This window comes from Epinephelus lanceolatus, chromosome 17, assembly GCF_041903045.1.
Source record: "Epinephelus lanceolatus isolate andai-2023 chromosome 17, ASM4190304v1, whole genome shotgun sequence".
Classification (NCBI taxonomy): Eukaryota; Metazoa; Chordata; class Actinopteri; order Perciformes; family Serranidae; genus Epinephelus; species Epinephelus lanceolatus.
In genome coordinates, this window is record NC_135750.1 from 9,096,747 (window position 1) to 9,119,293 (window position 22,547).

The 22,547-nt window shown below is 39.5% G+C and overlaps 2 protein-coding genes across 3 annotated transcripts in view; both read right to left on the bottom strand.

The window, feature by feature from the left end:
• kcnh1a (potassium voltage-gated channel, subfamily H (eag-related), member 1a) overlaps positions 1 to 15,351 on the bottom strand; it is a 75,189-nt gene extending 59,838 nt beyond the window's left edge. Inside the window, exons 1-3 of one of the 2 annotated variants that reach the window (XM_033612438.2) lie at positions 12,174 to 15,351; positions 7,066 to 7,092; positions 3,638 to 3,761 (exon numbers count right to left, since the gene is read on the bottom strand). In XM_033612438.2, coding sequence (XP_033468329.1) covers positions 3,638 to 3,761; positions 7,066 to 7,092; positions 12,174 to 12,246 — 224 coding nt within the window. In that variant the 5' untranslated portion in view covers positions 12,247 to 15,351. The remainder of the gene's footprint in view (positions 1 to 3,637; positions 3,762 to 7,065; positions 7,093 to 12,173) is intronic. The other variant, XM_033612439.2, reaches the window with a different exon arrangement.
• Positions 15,352 to 15,496: 145 nt separating this feature from the next.
• mrpl57 (mitochondrial ribosomal protein L57) lies at positions 15,497 to 21,267 on the bottom strand. The gene is made up of 2 exons (XM_033612863.2): positions 21,130 to 21,267; positions 15,497 to 16,110 (listed from the first exon to the last, which is right to left on the bottom strand). The coding sequence occupies exon 2, from the start codon at positions 16,093 to 16,095 to the stop codon at positions 15,784 to 15,786; it is 312 nt and encodes a 103-aa protein (XP_033468754.1). The 5' UTR covers positions 16,096 to 16,110; positions 21,130 to 21,267; the 3' UTR covers positions 15,497 to 15,783.
• Positions 21,268 to 22,547: the final 1,280 nt, after the last annotated feature.

Consider the following 22,547-nt stretch of genomic DNA (forward strand, 5'->3'; position numbering starts at 1 on the left):
CAGACACATGTTTAACCTAAAATAAATAATAGATGCAACACACTAAAATGTTAAATGTAAAGTCTGCTTATATTAATCTGTATATGTAGACTTGTTAGCTTGCTGCAGAGTTAATCATCATTTACACAAACTTATGCTAATATTTATAACACCAACTGCATATATATACATATAGCCAAAAAGACAAATGTTACCTAGTTAGGTCTGTTCTCCTTCCTCTTACAAACACAAAGACTTCACTGCATCAAGTCACCTAAAAATAAACCTAAAAAAAAAAAAAGTCGTCACACACTCTGTTCAATATTTGTATTGGCAACTGCTCTGAAGCTTATGCTCAGGGACCCGAGGGTCTAAATCAGTAATAGCCGCCGCAGTCCTGGCTTTGACAAACGCCTTCTCCCACAACAGAAGAAATCTCCCACGGTTTTCAAATCTGGCAGCACCAACTGTTTCTATGTCATCCTATTAATATAGTGCCTACTGGCACGCTTATTACCAGCACAATAAACACAAGTCCAGAAATTAGTCAGTGGAAGAGGTAAACTACTCATTTTAAAGACTTCCTGTTACTCCTTTATGTGAACAGTTTGGGAGAGAGCACCCCTGGGACACTGTCCACAGTTTGACTGCTGCAGTCAGTGATGTGGAAGCAGTTTCACTTGTTACAACCTGATTACATCACAGATTTGTGTCTTATCTGGTTTCTATCTTTGCACGAGATAAAAAAATGTACTGAGCTGTATTGAATTATGGAAACATCATATTAATTATGATCATGGGTGTCTTGCTTAAAGATAGCAGAATATATTGTGATTTTAACTTCCTCTGCTGCGATACTCTGTCAGAGGGAATTGGGAGTTGTAGTCGATCCAGGATCTCCTCACATCTAGGTCTAGTTTAAAGAAAGGCCCCTGAAGACTAGAAAACTGGGCTCCTCTTACCGTCACTGTTGGCCCTCAGCCCAGCATCCCTGTGGAGGAACCTGGCTCGACAGGATGGCAATGCTGATCACTTGACTGGCTCAGTAAACTGTATATAATGATGGAGGTAACTACCATGGTGTCACTTGTTTGTTTGTGGACTGCCGTTTTGAGCCTTTAGTTTGGCATTTTGACCATTTTGTTTGGAGCTAGAGGTAAGCGTATTTGGGCGAGGGTGTAGAGTTTGAATTTCAGCCTGCATGCATGATTTTTCAGCCGAACATTGTTAAAACAGCGCTGCTAATGTCGCTGTAGTGAGAAGCTAGCAGAATAAGGCCAGGCAGGCAACGCTACGTCATGTTTTATCTTGTAACGGCATTGTTTACGTACACCGTGTGCTCTGTCTGTTGACCCCTTTTTTCTCAGTTATGGAAAAATATTTTCAGATTGCTGATTTATTCCTGAGTAAATTACGTTATCCTCATTGTCTTTCTCTCGGTTGCTTGCCGTCTGCCTGCTGCTGTTTGATGGTGACTCTCAAAATAATAGCGTATCCTAATGATGATGTAGATAGATGTTTTCCCTTTGCATTGATGATACTGGGTCATTTATGACTGAATTGATATATTGATCAAGATCGACGGAGCGTTACATCCCTAGATATACTGTCATAAAATCTGGTAAAGATATTAATTTTCCTCAGATGATGAATTGTAATAACTTTAGCAGCAACACTGACTGTTTAGCCAGCACCATCATCAAAATGTTAGTTTGGGTTTAATACCTGCAAAATCTAATAAGCCTCAGCTGTGCTTTGTGTTTAGTAATAATTAGCAAATATTAGCATGTAAACACACTAGACTAACGGGGTAAACATTATACCTTATAAACATAAGCATATTGATGCTAATATTGTGAGCATGCTGATGTTAGCATTTAGCTCAAAGGACCGCTGGGCCCAAGTACAGCCTCTGACTCTTTCTTTACCCCAACAGTTTCAGTGACCACGTTACTGCAGCCATTGCCACTAACCAGAGGCAAATCTCACTATTTGATTTTAAAGTATGAGATAAAAATGTTTTGCCAAACTGCTAATGCATTAACTCCTCTTCTCACCCTGCTAATGAATAAGGAATTATGTTAAAAGAGACAGAGACAAAGAGAAACCACAAACATAAGCGCATGAACACTGGCACAAATAAGTTTCAAGTAAGTCTCTCTTCCAGTTACCTCAAAATATGGACACAGGTGGGAGGAGGTGTAAATACAAATAAACACAAATAGATACATAGAATTAAACATGGGTTCTACCACATCGCACATACAATGCAACAGTCCATGTCTATATGATGCAGGGATTTAAAACAGATCCTTTTTTACTGCAGGCACGTATAACATTTAAAAAACTTGTAAAGAAAGTCAATCTTTCTCTGACTGTGTAATAACTGCAGCAACAGCATGATTATTTTAGCGTTGCCAGCCAAGATGAGGCTCATCCAGATTAACAAGATAGCTGTAGCTGTAACAAGCTCTTGCAATCTCTCTGGCTCATCTTGTACTTGTATATCAGAACTCAAAATATGCCAATATGCTATATAACTAATTCATTTATCTTCCAAATTAGTTTGTAATCTGGACAAGGTAAACAAAAAAGCTGTGTTTGACATGTTCTCTCTCTCTCTCTCTCTCTCTTGTGTTTCTGTAAGCAATAAACAACTACTTGAATACATTTATGAAACAAGTATTTTACCTCTTTAGCATGTGATGCCTAGGGGTGGGCGCTACTCAAAAATTATCTCTCATTTCTTTAGTTTGTGAACAACAACAGGAACTCAGAGTGAGATTCAGATTCTGTTACAATATTAATAGTTCAACTAAATAAAATCTACCACAAATTACACATTTAAACAGCTCCCAAATACAAAAAAAGTCCCCTGGGATCTATATATATATATATATAAATCAACAGCTGATTTCCTTCTTTTAGTAAAATCCTAAATGATTGAGTTGTTTTTTTTCCACCTGGACATTTATGCTCTGCCATTTCTCCTGTAACCATCACGCTGTAACCTGTGACAGGCTGTTACGATACCACAACTATCACACATTCACATATATGGAGTTTTCTGTTGAGCTACAAGTGTCACGTAGATTTAAATTACCAAAGGTTTATGACAAAAGCTCTTGACGACACCGACTCCCATGTGTGCATGGCGAGAGAGGAGAGGGAGAGAAGCTGTGCTACTGCCAGAGGAGCCGCTGGATGAGTTCCCTCTGAGCGGTAACTCGCTAAAAGAGTCTGAGAAGTCCGGGGCTGTTCATAAAACATTCAGGACGCCACAGTTTATTCCACACTACTGAAGCTGCTCCTCTTTTTGGAACCAACGCTGACTCTGTAATAACTTCGCTTTCAGACATGCTTGTTGTTGCCGTGGGTAGAAGTTTGACGTCAGTATGTCAGCATGTACAGAAAGCCCCCAGGTACATCTAGCTATTTTGGGTAGATATGCAAATACCAGTTTTATGGGGTGTAACGGAAAAGTAATATAACGAGTAGTGTGATGAATTACTGTTGGCAGGGAGTAATAAGTAAAGTACTAAGGAGTAATATATTAAATTTTTAGAGTAACGAGCCCAACACTGGATGTGGCACACCCCTTGCGATGTCTGTAATCTCCACACGTGTACTACAGACACACAGACGCTCTCTTGCCTACCTGCAGGTGCTGCTTTTCTGCATCACCTCTGCTCTGTGGTACCCCGACAACTTGCAGAAGCCATCGTTGCTGTAGACGATGGGCCAGTCGACTATCTGGGCATTTCCCAGGACAAAGTTGGTATCTGTTTGACAGTGAATGGGAAAGAAAGGGGTGAAGGGCTGCAGTATTTGATACATGTAATATTTAAAACACCAATATATAAATACTTCAGCTATAGCTAGGGTTGGGAAAAGGCTGAGGCCTATTACATTTGATCTAAATCAAAGTCAAGCATTTGGTGCAACGGAAAAAACTGCAAAGAAGTAACAGCTTTTAAAGAATGACAGGACACAAGTACAAAGCAAATGTTGGAGCAAAAGTGTATCTGAAATAAAATGTTAAGGGTCTAGTCTTGAGCCTAGTAAATCATTTTTTGTAGACTTTATAGATTCTCCACACAAATTTAAAGGGAAGAACGAAAACACATCGAATGCTTCAGCAGTTATTCTGAGCCAATATTAGGCCATTCAGTGAGGATATGATGGAGGTTGTCCCCTCACCGTGGCCACAAAACCTGTCTGGAGTTTGATTTAATGTCCCTTCCTGCTAAAATGTTTTGCTGTCACAAATTTCTTTTTTAAAAAATGAGCACTTGTCTTGTAATGTTTTCCCAATCTCTAAAAAGATGGAGTAATCCTGCCTTTCCATTAGTGCCCGTGATGGTCTACGGCCCATTACACACTCCACACGGGGCGCTTATACACAAATATAGGCCAAACACAGATACTTTGTTTATGTAGTAAACATCCAAACACTGCTCCCTTTATTTTTTTGTTAGTAGATGCTCGTTAGCAGTACTTTACGTTCTTTTCTTTTTGTGCATGCGTGCTTATGGAGAGTGTAACAGGTCGAGTTAGCGTTTAGGGGCGTCTGAGGGGGAAACAGTGTTGTGTTTATCATTAAGTTCAATTTCTAGCTGGTGATTATTATGATAAAGTATTCCTTATTGGCAAATACAGTCTAATATCTCTAGTCATCGATTTTTAAATGTCATGGAAAACAGTACATTAATTCTCATATGGCGTATTTTGCATATTCAAATGTTAACAAAGCCTCCAAGCAAAACTTACTCATGGTAAAAAAAAAGGTTAATACCCGAAGTAATCATTGAGATGCATGTACATTTTTAATGGCCTATTTTGCTTCGTTCTATTTTAAAGCTCAGCAGTTTTATAATTAAGATTCACATACTGTTACTCAGTGTCATTACTTAAACTCCAAGAGTCCTCAAGTCATTATACATCAAATTAAAGGATAACGCTGGTGTTTTTTAATCTCAGCAGCTTTTTTGACTGAGAATTATCGAAACAAACGAGGTGATTGTGCTGTGCAGCATTTGCCAGGGAGGAATATGCAGATTTTTGCTGGGCTTCAAACAAACAGCTTCGTACAGAATGTTTGTTTCAATTATATAGAGGTCATTTTAAAGGCGAGGACATACATTACGATTATTGAGCTGAGAATGAAAATGATTTGAACATGGAAACAGGCCACCAATTTTTGCCTTTTGTTGCCTTTATTTGATGGAACAAGCGTAGCGTGAAAGGGGGAGGGTGACATGCAGCAAAGGGCCGTGGGTTGGAATCAAACCCGGGGCCGCTGCGGCAAGGACACAGCCTTTGTGCATGGGGCGCCCCACCGACTCCTGCATTTGATTTGTGAAAAATTAAATAAGTGTCACCTTTAAAAACATCACAATCTGACTTTAATGACAACTGACCCTTCGCTAAGTCCCGCCCTCGGATGCAGACTGGCCAATCGTAAGGTAGCATCCATTGACTCTAATGCAGTCGTTTCAGATTTCCTTCATTTTCAGGCTGGTTTTGTGGATTTGGAGCTAAATGTTGTGCCTGGGGCACGTCGTGTATTAATGATACTCGTTACCTGGAGAGATTGGAAAAAGATATACGTTTCTTCCCTGTTCCAAAACCAAAATCAAACCCTGAAAAGTGTACGGTTAGCTAGCTAGCTACTGAAGCTATAGCCTACTGAATGTATACACGTGCTGCTTTTGCTTTTTAATGATTATAACAGTGAAACAAAGACCAACCCTGCTGTACAGGAACCAGTGAAGGGAAGCAGGGAAACTTTGCTGATATTCAACCAGCCTTGTGTCATCGCAGTGTGTGCAGGTGAACGTTGTTTGACTTCCCCTGGAGATCCCGGAGGTCAGGGTGCTGGCAGCAGCACGGGGGCGATGCCAAACACGGTTCGTCTGCACACACTGTGATGCCACACAGCTGGTTCAATATCAGCAAAGTTTCCCTTTATATTCATATTCATCTTGTGTGGCAATCAGCAGTGATGTGGTGGTTCACTTTTACACTGTGATCTGTAGCCTATAGTTCGGCTTTAGCTTCTAACTATCTTTGTCTTTTTAACCTGTTGTTGCTGCAGAGTCAGTTTAACATCCTGGATATATCCTTCAAACACAGACTGTAGACTCCTCTGTCTGCTTCTCTCTGGAATCACTCTTTCATTTTTCCAAAAATATGATAATATTTCTTCAGGGAGTGCAGTCAGTTACAGTGTGGCCTCCTCTATCACAAAATGGCAGGGCTTAGTGAAGGGTCAGTTACGCAAGACTTCATTGGCAAATAAGGCATGATTACTCCTTTGCACGTTTGCATGTTGCCATTTGACATTTACATCAAATAAGAATCCAAACAATCTGCAGAAAATGTGTTTGGTTTTGTAAAAGCAGAGTTTACAACGACAGATTGTTTTTCAGGATTATTTTTGACATAATATAAAAATGCTTGACAGTAAAACAATCTCAAATCTATACACGTTATTTTGGCAAAAGGCAAAAAGGAGCAAATGTAATGGTTGTAAATGGGACAGGGGGGTGATGATAATTGGGGATAAAACCTCAAAAAATAAAAATCTGTTGCAGCCTCAAAGCAAACCACCCTGTTATGTACACGGGCTACAACAATGTGACGACACAGGGGTGAAAGAGCAGAAATAATTTAAAAACACCTGACACAAAACAAACAGAAATGCCATATTTGTCATACCACATGTGAAAACACCCACACAAAAGAAGTCTTTGATCATGTCAAAGTAAAACACACTGAGATGACAACTGAAAGCATGAGAACACTGACAAACGCACGAGACGTTCCATGCCAACGTGTTATTTTACAATGATCAGATGAATCTTGTGAGTAAACAAAGTCCAAAGCTCTGTTATTATTTTTAAGCCCTGGATTTGCTGTGAAAACTTTCACATTTTACATTTTAATAATCTCAGATAATGTCTAATTTGTTGAAGTGCTTTGTAAATTAACAGCATTTGGTATAGAACATTTAGTGGTACGTTACAAAGAGGTAGATACTGTAGAGGAAACATAAGCAGCACATGAAACTAGACTGTGTAGTACCTGTCTGTCTATGTGACAGTGTCCAAACTGAAATGTTTGAAAGGAAAAGAAGGTTAACAGATCACAGTGAGAAACATCTGCTGAGTGTCAGACAAAAAAAAGTGATGTGTCAACAAAGAGCTGATTTATAAAGAAATGTAAGTATCCCAAAAATAAAGCCCTGTTTTCGCCGAGCAGTACAGTAGAGTTCAGTTCGACATGCTTTTTTCCATTTCCACTGTGAAAAGTTGTGGATGGCACCAATGGAACCGTTCTGTACCATCCTCATTTTTGGTCCCCCCTCTGTTGGGGTGCCTAGCACACAGATCTGGTACTAAAAGGTGGAGCTGTGAACACTGCAGTCTGATTGGTCAATAACGGACGGTCCTTTTTTCTCAGAGCCAAGTGTGGCTGGCTATGACTATGAAATGAAAGGATGTTTTGCTGCCTCTCACAGCAGCTGTAGTCTGGGCAAAATAATTCACTGGGCCAACTGCCGGCGACTTTTAAAGGTGGAACGTTAACTTGTTACTCAGTGCATGAGTTGACGACTTGAATCCATCAACAACTTAGATTTCAATAACAACTTTGACCATTACTTTAGTTTTTATTGTCTCTTTTAGATGATACAGACATTTGTCGCGGAGCGTGTTTCCTGTGGGCTACGGCCAGCTGAGCTTGCCTGAGAGGGACTAAATGCACAAACCTGCTATGTTTAAATATCCCATGGAGAGAGACTCTCACTGCAGCCTGTTTTACTTTGTTCTGAAAATGTCAGCGTGCAGCCTCGTTCTGTGGACGATGAACAAGGTGCAGACTGATAAAGGAGGAAATACAGTGAGTGCTGGACGGAGCAGTGAGTGACAACAACCCCGCCTACATTTAAGAGTACTGTTTGTGGTGGAAACGCTAGGGTCTACTGTAGATACCATGTCTGAAGGGTTACTGTTGGTTCCTAAGGTACCATACTGAAAGTGTTTGGTGGTAACAGGGCTTCAGTGTAACTTGAACTGTTGACTGATACTAATTGAGCTGCACTCATCTGTCATTGGCCAAAACAAGCTAACAGCTAGCCCTATTTGCTGTGGCTAACATGTTCGCATACAGTTGCTAACTTACCTACGACACGTCCAGCTCACTTGGGGCAACTTACATTCATTTGACGTCATGTTTGTGCAGAAGAGCATTGCATTCACAAAAGAAAAAAAATAACACCTTATGTTGCAATTACAATCTTTTCATTACAAGAAAAGATCTTGCTGGACATAAAATGGAAATAAATACTTTTATACCCATGAAGCATCCTGTGCTGGTTTATCTGCTCCTGCAGGAGGGCTAACTGTCTAAACAATCCCAGCACCTTGAGATGCTTGAACAGTGTTGACATACTACAGTAACATTGTGCCATCCACATTAAGTAACATTATCATTCTCAGTGTCTCATACTATGAAGGAGATAAAAGCACATTATATGCGACATCATTGCCCACTGCCATCCTGTAGCCTGGGTCTAACATTTCTCATGATTACAAGATAGGGCATCTTTTTTTCTTTGAGGATGCAATGCACTTCCATATGTTTCTGGCTCTCAGATGAATTCAAGTACATATTTACTCCACTATGTCTTGGCGTTGGGGCCACGTAGGCCACTGACCAAGCATCTGTATTTGCTGAGTTGGGAGAGAGACGGTAATTTCCTTTAAGTGTAACTCTGAAGTCTTGAAAATCAACTGCTGTCTTAGCAGCCCCACGTCTTGGTCAAGCTCCCTTTTAACACCAAGAGAGAAAAACTCCTGGTGCCAGCCGTGGTGACAGAGCTCTAAAAACTCACCGTACTCCACCTGTTCACAACAGCAGACAGACACAGTCAGGGGACCAGCAGGTAAACATACTGGAACATTTATCAGCTACAAGAGACAGATATTTCTCTCAGGAGGTGTTAGAGATCAAAAACAGAGTTAAACAGAGTGAACACTGGACTTGAATTCACCAAGTTGCCAGAAACACATCAAGTGAATGATAATGTTGCTCTTTAACTGCTGAATGTGTAAATGATCAACTGTTTGCCAACACTAAAAGGTGATGATGTGTAGTGTTCACAACCCTCTAACGGCACACAACTTTAACCAGCAGCGCCGGTATGCTGTTCATGCTAGCAGCTGCTTCACCAGTAAGATTAACTGTGCCTTGATGCACCTGACGACATTTTCTTTGCTAATCCTCAACGCTTGATTTTGAGAACTTCAGGGCGTCCTTGGTGTCATTTAAATGGTCCAAGACCCCCAAATTTTGCAGTGGCTAAATTTTATGTCCTAGTTTTATGTCCTAGTCGTAGCAGAAGGTCCCTCTTATTGTCCATGTTTGCTTATTGGCATTATTTACTCTCAAATGGCACAGAGCCACTATCAACATGATTATTTGCACCTGTGAAAATGTAGAGCAAAATAGACTCTCCGGCCACTTTATTAGGTACACATGTTCAACTGCTGGTTAACATAAATAGCTTATCAACCAATCACGTGGCTGCAACTCAGTGCATTTAGTCATGTAGACGTGGTCAAGACGATTTAAGTGACTTTGAACACAACATGGTTGTTGGTGTCAAGGTCTGCAGAAGACCATCTCTGAAGCAACAACACCTTGTCCAACCTTGAAGCAGATGGGCTACAGCAGCAGAAGACCACACCAGGTGCCACTCCTGTCAGCTAACAACAGGAAACTGAGGCTACAATTCACACAGGCTCACCAAAACTGGACAATAGAAGATTGGAAAAACATTGCCTGGTCTGATGAGTCTGGATTTCTGCTGCAACATTCAGATGGTAGGGTCAGAATTTAGTGTAAACAACATGAAAGCATGGATCCATCCTGCCTTGTATCACAGTTCAGGCTGCTGCTGGTGGTGTAATGGGGTGGGGGAGATTTTCTTCTGACTTGTATTGTTGCTGACCGTGTCCATCCCTTTATGACCACAGTGTACCCATCTTCTGATGGCTACTTCCAGCAGGATAACGCACCATGTCACAAAGCTCAGATCATCTCAAACTGGTTTCTTGAACATGACAATGAGTTCACTGTACTCCAATGGCCTCCACAGTCACCAGATCTCAGTCCATTAGAGCACCTTTGGGATGTGGTGGAACGGGAGATTCACATCACTGGGGAGTCCCACCTGGTACTAGCAAGGGGTACCTAATAAAGTGGCCGGTGAGTTTATGTTATATAAAAACAGACTTTTGCAAGCTTTTCATTATATTTAAAGTTAAATTTTGGGTGGATGTCAACTTTAAAATATAAAATGGAGACAGAGAAGTGAACAATCTTAAACATTGAAAGGGTTTTTTTTAAAAAGCAATAACTCATTGTTTGTAACCGCCCACCCACCGCTGTGTCTCTCACAAGTCACCCCACAGTGTCTCAGTGGCATCCTGCAGATTATAGCCTTGGCTCTTTTGTCTCTAGCTCGGGAGAGATTTACTGCTCGCTAATCCATGGACCGCCCAAGGTCAGAAGAAAAATGTATGCATGTGCTTTTTTTTATTTTAAAAGGTTGGATTTTACTTATTTCTAATACCACTACACCGCTGATCGTACTCTTACGGGGTCCAGATAATCACACTGTTCATTTTAAGACAGCCTCACTCAGGAGAGATGCATTCACTCTTCCTGAACAAGTTGTTCCCCTCTGTCATAACACATCTTAGTGCAGATATGTGCTACAGGGGCAGGCTGACAGCGAGGCCCAAGGAGTGCGCACACACACACACACACACACACACACGGATTTGGTGTACCTCTGGGGGAGGTGGCCACAAATTACAGAAAAAAACCCAAACCTAATTTTAACCAAACCCCATTAAAAAAAAGAAGCCATTATAGCTCACACCAATTATCTGGTGTGTATCCAATATCGTGCCCGAATGTGATTTATGACAGAAACACACAACGCTGCTGGTTCTGTTTCACAGCTAGCTGTCCAGTGTCATAACTCTCCAGTCAGTCCTGTCACTTCCTATTGGATCTAATAATACAGAAAGGCCAAAGGATTACTGACACCCAAATGTCCAAAAATACAAGACCTGGATCAGAGCTCGGTACAGCTTTCAGTGTGGTAATTGTCTTCACACCTGAGCAGCATACTGTGCACTAATTGGCTGCAATGAATCCTATTTGTCTTGGTAACCTGCTTTTTGTGCCAAATTCACGTGTAAAACAATAAAGCAGAGATAAAGACATGTTTTCCTCACTGTGATGTTTCGATTACTGGTTTAAACTGGGAGGTCTGGTACACAAAAACACCTCAGAGCCCTCTGCTGGGAGGTTATCTGACTGGAAATGTCTGTGCAGTTACTGGAAATCAGAGGATGGTGCAAAGTCTTTTAGGCATTAATGTTGTTTCAGCGGTGTTATTATCCACAAAATTACAAACTCAAATGTCTGCAGTGGTCTTAATTAGGCCCAGCTTGAGGTTTGCTTGGCCTCCAGTTCAACACTTAGTCAGATTCTGTTGGTTAATATTAAGCATTAAATGCTCATTAAAGCAGCAAAAGCCTAATAGTTTCATTTCCAACCAATCTGTAGCTTAAAGGGGAATCATGGTGAATAATATCAGAGACATTAGTCTGAGATCATCTGAGCTGGCATTAGTCTAAATGTTTTTACACATTAATTAGCATATTCAGCTCGTACTTTATTCACATTAAGACTGCAGAAAGTATCCACAAAGACATTTCCGATGCTTTATTTTTGGTAATTAAGACTTCCAGTGGTCTTATGTAATCAGTGGTACATTTAATGATTGTAGTAACATGCTGTCTTCTTCGCTCTCCGTGCACTCCTGCAGGGACTCCCAGTTGGAGCTCTGTCAGAAGATGCAGTCATTCTGCAAATTATAACACTAATTGAATTAATGGAAATGTTTTTTTGGTTCTTTATTTTTGCTACGTAGCTCGACGAGAAAACGAACTTTTAATGCACACGAAGATGAAGGCTGTCACTAATTAGCTTCTTGTTTTCTAATTTTTAATTAGTTGATTGGTTTGATTAAGACAAGCTGGTGGATGATCTGTGTGCCTGTGGGTTAAGTTTAAATGTTTAAATCTCTGTGCCGTATTAAGAATCATCCTTACCGTTCGACCGTCTGACAATATTCTCCAAAAAAGTATTCTGAGGGGCCACAAGTCCCCTCCGACCCCCCGCCATGCTGCCTCTTCACTCAGTGCTCTGCAGGTGAATCTTTACTCCTCCATCTGCCGTGCGTCTCCTTCATGGTATCTCTCCAGCTCTGAGACGCTTGTGCGGATGTCTCGGAGAGAGGAGCTGTTTGTCTGGTCTGCTCATCAGCCACCTCCTCAGCCCGGTGCGGTGCGTTGGCGCCTCTTTACGCACCTCATCATCCAGGAGACGAAAACAACGCCTGGGCGCAGGAGGGGCCGCGGCTCTGCTCCTCCGCATGGGTCACTAACAGGGCCTGGAGCGCCATCTGCTGGACGACTCAATGTGTGGACTCACAGTAAAGTCACTGTGCTGAACTTCTATACTGGTTATTTTATAGATTAAGACACAAATGACACGCTTATAAAATGCTCTCTAGGATGCTCTCTGGCTTTTTAAAAGTTTTCTCTAATTGTTTTTACCTTTTTGTAATCTCTCCTGTTCATTTCTATTCTATTTTATTTATTCATTTACTCTATTTTTATTCTATTATTTTATTTTAATCATATTTTTCATTAGTTTGGTTGGTTTGCTTTTTAATATTTCACCGTCTTGTGTCTGTGTCATTCCAACTTTGCAATGTGAAGCACTTTGGGCTGCATGTTTGTATGAATGCTGCTATATAAATAAAGTTGAGTTAAATATTAGACAGTTTTTCTCTGCAGAAAAAGCACTTTAACTTTTGATTCTCTATGTAATTTTTTCTGATAATGTTCCTATGTTTTTACTTGAGTGCAATTTTAACCAAATTTAAGACTGATGTTTGGACAAATCATCTGTTACTTATTCAAGCATTGCAAGTAAGAACACTGAACCAATTTTTTAATGCAACACGCAGGTTTAAGTTAAAGATCTAGGACTTTTTATGCACTCAATACATATATTTCTCTCAAATTTTAGTTGCAAATTTGTTAAAATCTGTGTTAGTGAGTACTACTTTTCCAAGATAATCCCTCCAACTGACAGGTGTGGCATATCAAGATGCTGATTAAACAGCATCATGACTACACAGGTGTGCCTTGGGATGGTCACAGTAAATAAAAATCACACAACACAATGCCACAGATGCCGCAAGTTTTGAGGGAGTTGACTGCAGGAATGTCCACCAGAGCTGTCACCTGTGAACTCAATGTTCATATCACGACCAGAAGACCTCTCCAATGTCATTTCTGTGATTTTGCCAGTACGTCCCACCGGCCTCGCAACCTCAGAACACGTCCAGATTATCTAAGACCAGCCACCTGAACAGCTGATGCAACAATTGGTTTGCACTAGCAAGGAATTTCTGCCCAAACTGTCAGGAACCGTCTCAGGGAAGCTCATCTGCATGCTCATCGTCCTCACCAGGGTCTTGATCTGAGCAGTTTGTCATCGTAAACTTGTGAGGACAGTCATATGTGCTGCTAATTTCAGGGAAACAACACTGGAGACGGCTAAAGGCAGTCAAATGAACGTTAAGTTCATGAGCAACAGCTCTGGTGGACATTCTTGCAGTCAGCATGCAAATAGCACACTCCCTCAAAACCTGCAACATCTGTGGCATCGTGTTGTGTGATCAAACTGCACATTTTAAGAGTGGCCTTTCATTGTGACAATCCCAAGGCGCACCTGTGTCGTAATGATGCTGTCAGAGGGATGGATTATTTTGTAGAGAGGGCTCACTTACATGGATTTTAAGAAATGTGTGACCATAAAAAAATCTTTATCTTAAACCTGTGGCAAACAGATAAATTAGTCAAATTAGATAAAATGTTGTGGCAATGACATCCTCCCAAACTCAAAATTTAAACTCTTTCATGACTTTTACGGCCTAATATTTATAAAATTGAATTTAAGACCCGCTGACGACCTGGAACTGCGCTCACTTCAGTTTTCAGTGTATAACCACACAGAGGAGCAGTTGGGAAAGCTTCCTGCGCTCGACCCACGAGGATTGTTAGTACGTTTTTCATGGATTAATCGCTTACAGTCAGGTTCTTGAAACAAGCGTCCCAGAAGGAGCAGCAATTCTAAGACGTGGATTCTTTTTTCCCCCTTTGACTCCTGCAGTAAAATCGGCTCTTTCAAAGACTGCATTTTCCCCACCAGCTCATTAATCCTGCTCAATTATTTTGGACCCTGCGGTGCCCAAAGTAAGACAGACCTCACGTAATTCTTCTGGTGACAATATTAACATCAAAATTAAACAAATACACAGCATAAAAATAGTCTCGGTGAGGAAAATAAAAAGGTCACGAAAAGTTTCTGCTGGTTTTCTGTCCTCTCAGTCTGTTCACAGGTGTAAATCAGAACCAGCAGGGCTCTGTGTGCTGGATATTACACTTCTGTGCTCAACCAATTTAAAAGGTTACAAACAGCTGAGCCATGCTGTTGTTTGTCCACTTAGTGGTGAACACATTGGTTCATGGCTGGCCAGGGAAAGTGTTACCAATAAAGACAAAAAAGCCCCATGTTCATGGCTCCATGTGAGTACTGGTGATCGCTGAGTCAGTGTTTGCTTTGTGTTTTATGGTGCACAAACCTTCTAGCTTTCTAATGACTCCCTTCAACCCTTAAAAGGTTATGAAAGAGCAGGAGAACCACGTGCCGGCTCTTCCTGTAGTTACGTAAGATATTGATGGAATAAAAAAAGGGGTCATGGCAATAACTGTTATCATCGACACAGTATCTTGCATGTGACCAGACTGCAGATGGAAACTTAATTGAGGGTCAAACTCCTGCACAGTGCATTGGTAGCCACTGACTAACATGTCTTACAACCTCACAGAAGCCTATTTTTCCTGGACAGAAACATTGCTAAGATTTCAGAGAATCACAAGGCTCCAAAATATGGCAAAAACTGTATAAGTAAGTAAGTATCCAGTAATAAAGGGAGAGCACTTCTATGAACCTTGCAAATGTATTCCTTCCTGGATTTCCTGACTTCAAAGGGATTAAACACTCTAGTTTCAGCTGAAATTGGGCTCACTGACTGCCACATCCCTTTAATACATTAATGTAAAACAGCAGAATGCATTCTGCTATATTACAGTGAAATTAACCCTTTGTAGAATTACATAATTTTGCCCCAACTTCCCCAGACTATTTATATAATTCCTCCACCATCTCCCTCATGGAACTTCCTCCTTCAGCAGTTATAATTATTAAGATTTTATAACCGTTGGGAGGCCATGTGTTTCCTCAACTTGAAAGTGTATTTTGTTAATGAGAGCTAAAGTAAGGAGCCACAGATCAGGTGTAGAATGTTAATCTGTTTTTATCCGATGAGCTGCACTGAATGTGGAGTAATTACAGTCCTGTTGCAGTGTTTAGTCTGTGATACAGAACCCCAAACAAACAGCTTACAGATTTGTTTCATGGAGGCAGACAGGGTCAAAACTGTGGATGTGGTTAACAATAATCAGCTGACACAAAGTCCTGCTTCCCATTAACACACATTAACGAAACCAAGCTTTCTTGCACACACAAACATGTGATATTGTCACATCATAGCGACAGTCTTTGTTTGTCATTTCTCTGCTCACGTTAACTTGACCAAGTCTTGGTGATTTTGAGATGACTCAGGTGATCTGTGATGTGCTTGTGCTCAGGAAACTTGGCAAATTTGGCCTCCTTGATCTTGAGCCAGTTCTCGGCCCTGCGCTCCACGGCGTGGCAGTACTCCTGCTCCGGAGTCATGTACGGCCTGCTGATCCAGTATTCGTTCTCAGCCTCACGCTCCAGATTCTTCACCATATTGCGCTTCATCTGCCACGTAATTTGTCGTGGGCGGCGATACTTTCCGATCCACTGCTTCCCGGGGATGCCTTTCCGCAGCAGGGTGAGGGTCAGGAACATGGTGGCGGATTATTTCTGAAAGAGTCAAACAGTTTAGAAAAAATCAATAATCACTATAACGACAGTGGTACTGTTGATGCAAGAAACACATGTTCAATGCAGGTATTATTTACTTGTCATACCACCACAAATACAGCAACAGTACAGCCAGGGAAGAAGCAAAAACATCATCAATGTCTTATTTACTGGACCAATTAATGAAACACTAAACTCAGCAAATGTTCGACATTTTAGTAAAGGCACTCATCTGCTTTCTTACTCACTAGTGCAGCTACACTTATGAGTACAGAAGCATTCGGTATTATAGGTCCTTTTAACAGCGGACATTTTGACTTGTCATAATAGGAAAAGCACAGGTGTAATGGCTCTGTTATATTCAGGTGTCTCAGTGACCGTGAGCCAGCCCAGCATGCACAATACCAGGAGCCTGATAACGAAGCTGCTCAATGACATTTTACGGCTGTAATAGCTGGCAACAATAGGGAAGCGACAAAGGCTCACGGCTGGATTGGATCCAAACTTTGCTTTTCATGGTCAGTGGCATCTTAACCCCAAAGCCACTGGGGCTTTAAATTGAACCCTCTGCAAAGCAATCCGAAGCTAATGCGTCTCACTGAAAAAATAAGTAGTGGGTGGGTGGGGGGGTTTTGGTTTGCACCTAGGAGGTGTCAGAAATATACAACAAAATGTAACAGGATAATAATGAACATGTTGATCAAGTGCAGTCTGAGACACACCCACACAGCTCTGAGGGGAGATCTAATCAGTCATGATAAATGAAAACACCTGTGTAGGTGGGTCATTACTGCGAAGGGCCTTGAAAAACCTTCATAAATCAAATGTTATCACATGCCCTTGATGTTCACCCTTACATTCTTTCTGGACAACTGTACCTTGACTGTTTACTAAGACCAGAGAGGAATTTGACCCATTCATTAATCTGTGTCACACAAGCCTTCAGGCTCTTTCAGCCTGGATATTGGATATTGTGTTTGCAGCAAGCCAGATCAGATAGTCGATAAAATAAAAGCCTGTAGCGTTTAAAAGAAACTGAAAAGAAAGGAAATAACTGAATAACATGACTGTCGACGAAGAGTCTGTACTTCATGAGGTTGTGAACTGTAGCCTACTTCCAGCATTGATTAGGTTATTGTTGACCTTTGGTATCCTGATGAGTCATTTTTATAGCAGTGCATGACAAAAACATCATATTAGCAGCGTTATCTCCCCGGGGTTAGGTGGGTTGTTGTGTAAAAAGTCAAAAGTGAACAGTTTAAGCTGCTGTAATCAATAGTTTTTATTAACATATGACTACATGTAGCCTGTGTGAAAGGAGTCACTGGTAATGACAAACCCAGACGTGCTTATTGCTTTGGTTTTATGGCCCGCAACTTGGTTCACTTGCAGCGCTCTCACAGTGTTGTTCTTGGCCACAGCAGGCAGATGTATTCAGCAGATTAGTGCCAAATAATACTCTGTACACTAGGGGTGTAACGATACATCGATCCACATCGATACATCGATTCATTGATTAACGATCCGATTATATCGATGCAAAATGAAAACATTGATCCATATCGTCATCTTAAAGATACACATTTATTTTGAAATTCACATAGTATGTCTGTGTCACCATTTCTGGGCAAGCGCGCCTCCGCTCAAACAACAAACAGAGCTCAGAAATAAAATGGTCAAATCATATTCTAGTTGTTTTTGTGAGTTGATGTAAATGATTGTGTTAGATGGGCATATGATATCGTGTCATATCAATCGCAGGCTCCTGAATTGAATTGAATCAAAATCGCATCGAGACAGACTTTGTGATATCGGCAAACATCGTATCGTCATCCAAACAAATCGATATAATATCGTATCGTGATGAAGCTGGTGATTTACACCCCCACTGTACACTATAGGGCTGCAGCGATTAGTCGACTAATCAATGACTAATCGACTAGTAAAATAATCTGTGACTATTTTAGTAGTCGACTAATCGATTTGAGTCATTTTTCATCGAAAAGTACTATAAAAGTTCCCCAAAATACTCTTATGGCAGCTTCTTACGTTCACATATAGGCAGCTTTACACACTCTCCCATGACGGTGAACTAAAACCCTTTGGCGTGAGAACGAAACAAGACAATAGATAACATAATTTTTGGGTTTGGGAGAGACAGACTGAGACTTTTCAACATTTTAACACATTTTTTGATAAAATGATTAGTCGACTAATCGAAGGAATAATCGGCAGACTAGTCGACAATGAAAATAATCGTTAGTTGCAGCCCTAGTACACTACCTACTGAGCACCACAGCAGACAAAGTTAGCAACTAGCTGGTGAATACAGTGGATATTTAGTCGTTGGGACAGACCAAAACAGAGCTAAAAAGGATCATGAATATTAGACCTACATCCACCAGCTGGCCTGAAACAGGACTCCAAATGGATGATAATGTTGCTCCATGTCTGCTGGACGTGTTAATACGCAATTGTTTGGTGGCACTCCTTCATCATATCAACTTCAACGGTGACAATAATGTCAGTGTTGTGTTAACAACTTTTTTCCACTGCACCCAAGTTACAAAAGTAATAAGTTATTGTGGGTTTAACAAATAGTTAAATAAACAGTAAAAGTAGATTAATTAAATCTATAAATAGAAATGGAAGACTCTAAAGTAATTATAACAAAGTAAGTTTGATTAACACCAGCAAACATGAGTAGAAACTGATAACAATCATCTATCTTAGACCATTTTTACAGCAAACATTTTGACTTAAACAGCGGGAGAAGCACAAATGTGAATAATAGCAATAACGAAGAGTAAGACACATTAAAGTGTCGGCCATGTCAGAGAGCCATCATGCACAATATCTCGGTCCTCAAGCCGAATCAATTGCAGATTATTTATGACACCTGTGCTTTTCCTGCAACATGGGAAACAGATTAAACTGATTACACAGCTTCTACTACAGTGGACAAAATATTTTGTGACTAGATGGTTAGAACAACTGATTTTAATTCAATTGGCTTCAATGGCATGACATTTCACAATTACATTTAAAAGACAGTGAATGAGATCAACAACTCCAAAACATGTTTTAAACGACCTATTAGTTGATTTAGATTTTTTTTTTTTAAAAGCTTGCCACGTATCTATCAGAAAAGCTGATCAACTATGTGACTCCAACATGACGGTTATAATACATGAGAGGCAAAACATAGGCTAATCTACAGTGTGCAAAAATAAACAGAACACTGGCACTCACAAATAAATTTACTTTTAGTGGATATATTTCTTCCACACAGCTTTACTCAAACATGTACATTTCTGTTCATTTTTCCCCCACATTAAATTAGTAAATTATCTGTGAGTGCCAAAATTTGTTGCTCCACTATATACTGTTTAAGATTTTTGGAGGTCTGTGCGCTCCTTTTTCTCATCCTATTCTACAGCATGCCTATATGTCAAACAAATAAATCCAAATTGGAATAATGTACACAGACTCTGTTGCCATTATTTCACTGATATAAATTTGGTGAACTAAACAGAAACTTGAAACATCTCCCAGTATTAAGCAAGACGCAACACTACAAACTACAACCAAAAACTTGAATCAGTGGCTCACTTAAACTTAGGAGATAACTTTTCAGAGTCAGTTTTATTGGCAAAGTATTGGTACACACATACAAGGAAACTGACTACAGTTTTTTTATCGCTCTCAATGTACTAACACAAAAATAGGCATAAAACTATAACAAGGACAGTGAAGCTGGACAAAAGTAAAACATAGACTAAACATTTAACTACCATGTACAAATATAAAGATGCATAAAAAAGTATAATGCAAATTGTGCTGTAAAAAAAATAGTATGATTAATATAACAAGTTGCTTTGACAGAATAGTATATACAGCAAGCTAAAATTTATATTTGACAGTGATTATTATTTATATGTTTTACTGTGTTAGAAAAGCAGTTAATTTTTAAAAAAAAATAATAGTTCATATTCCTTTAGTCCATTAGGGTCCCCAGATCAAAAGAATCAAAGGGATATTTCATAAAAATTAATCCAACTTGTGAGTATTGTTTTAACAGGATAAAGTGGTGTTTTGTCGCAGAGCTAGATCAAATGAATGATTCATGATCGTGATCTTCATACTGGTTTGAATAAAAAAATATGACTGTATTTCCCAATCTTCGTTAAGTAACAGTTTTGTGTGAAAGGAATTAAAGGCCGGTTTTGTATAGACGCCTGTCCCAAATATAGGTCCATCAATTTCAGTGACTAAAGCAAATTTTAGCCTAAGCTATTAATTGAGATTTTATGGTAAGTAAAAAAATTTAAGGTACTTGTACTTCACTTGAGAGTTTCAGTTTAATGCTACTTCATACTTCTAGTTTATGAATAATGACGTATTAGGCTATAGGTTAAGCTACCCAGCAGTATACAGCCTATTATCATATAAAAAGCATTATATTGAATTACTAGTTATAAACAAGTGACAGCATATACATTACACTGAAACTGACTATTCTGCCTAATGAGTTTTATATTTAGTCCCTATATTTTGGTGTTTATATTTTTGTACTTAAACACAATTTAAATGCAATACTTTTACTTGTAACGTAGTATTTCTACACAATGGTATTGTTACTTTTACTTAAATAAAATATCAACAGACAGCCAGACAGTGAGTGCGATTACTGACAGTGTTAGTCGAGCTGATGCTTCATCCATCTCTATCATTTAGCTAGTGTTAGTGTTATCATTATGTCACCTCCTCACAGACGCTTTAATTACCTAACTGAGGTCCCGTTAGACAACACATGACCTCAAATTCAAAGAGAAAGTGCTTGTGTGTGCAGAAAGCTCATTTATATTTACTTATATTTGCTAACGTTAGCCAAGTGGGCATACAATGTGAAGCTAGCTTAGCTGTAGGCTAACGCTGCAGACCAAGGGCAGCTCAAAAAAGGCGTCATTTAATCCTCATAAAAGGTTTAAATGTGTAAGACACATATTTGTTCCTTACCTGGCCTTTTAACTTATAAACGTGCTTCACTCTCCGACGACAAGATGGAAAAAATAACACAAAATCAGTCAATATTAACAGACGAAGCTAAAATGTGACAAACGACGGTTGGGGTCATCGATCGTGCTTCCGGGTTATCTACGGTGCTGGGGGAGGCTCAAACATGATCAAAACGAAAAGCAAATAGCGATTCCATTCACCTCTTTCAGGAAGTAAAATAGTATATTTAATACTTGTGTCCTACAAACTATTGATTTTGATTTTATCAGTGGAACACTGAAAATTAACTGGTTAAAATCTTTCCATAACAATAAGAGCTTCTGGTATCATATCCCCAGAGAAATCTTCAAGAAACTTGGAGGCATTGATTTCTTATTAAAATGTGATTTCAATATTCAGAAACTTCCCGTTAAATTATCCCTGTTTCACCAGCAAGTCCTTTTATATTGGAAACTTTTGTACAATCATAATTTCACCCCGCACAACACGCAGATATGGAACAACAGATACATTACAGTTAAAAACAAGTCGTTGTATAACAAGGACTGGATGGATAAAGGTATTTGGTCTTTAATTCATTTGGTTGACGATGATGGTGTGTGACGACATATCAAAATTTTTGCCTTAAATATGATCTAGTTGTCAATCGTGATTCCTTTGCATCCATAATGAAATAAATAAATAAATAAATTTAATTCAAGGGATTGTTTCAAACTCGACTCACATCACTCCTAATTTTCCACATCTCCCAGTTGGAAGCTATGACTTTGAGAGTATTAAAATTCCTAGTAAAACAATTAGAAAGATGTTTGATGACATCACACACCCTTTATTGTCTTTTTGAAACTCCATCAAACAAAGTTTCTCCAAAGATATTATATATTCTTTGCGCTCTAAATACTTAAAATTTCCCTTAAATCCAAAAGCAAAAGAAATCCATTTTAAAATTTTAAATGATGTGTATCCGTCTGGTGAACTATTACGTCAGAGAATTGGTTTTGAAACAAATAAATGTGTGTTTTGTGATGATATTGAAACCTCTGATCATTTATCTTTTCAATGTATGCTATGTATGCAAAGTATACATGACTGGCTGCACACAAAGATCCGACTCGAACCCTTTTCTCAAAAGGACATTATTTATGGTGTTGTTATGAACAGCACAAATGTGAAACCTAGATTTAATGTGTTTCATAACGAGTTTCTTTCCTTAACCAAAGCCCTTAACATAATAAAAGGTAAAAATGCAATGAAACTTTTCAGTTTATTTGAAAAATATGATCTACGACAAAAGCCCTAGCTCACTTTTTATTTTACTTTATTTATTTCATGGATATTTTATTTTCTCATGCAGATTTTCTCTTTTGCATTCTTCCTATGTACCTGCTCCTTTAAAATGTAAAAAATACGTAAGCCAT

Excerpts from the sequence above, each read along its gene's own strand:
- mrpl57 (XM_033612863.2), bottom strand. The coding sequence starts at position 16,095 with ATGTTCCTGACCCTCACCCTGCTGCGGAAAGGCATCCCCGGGAAGCAG.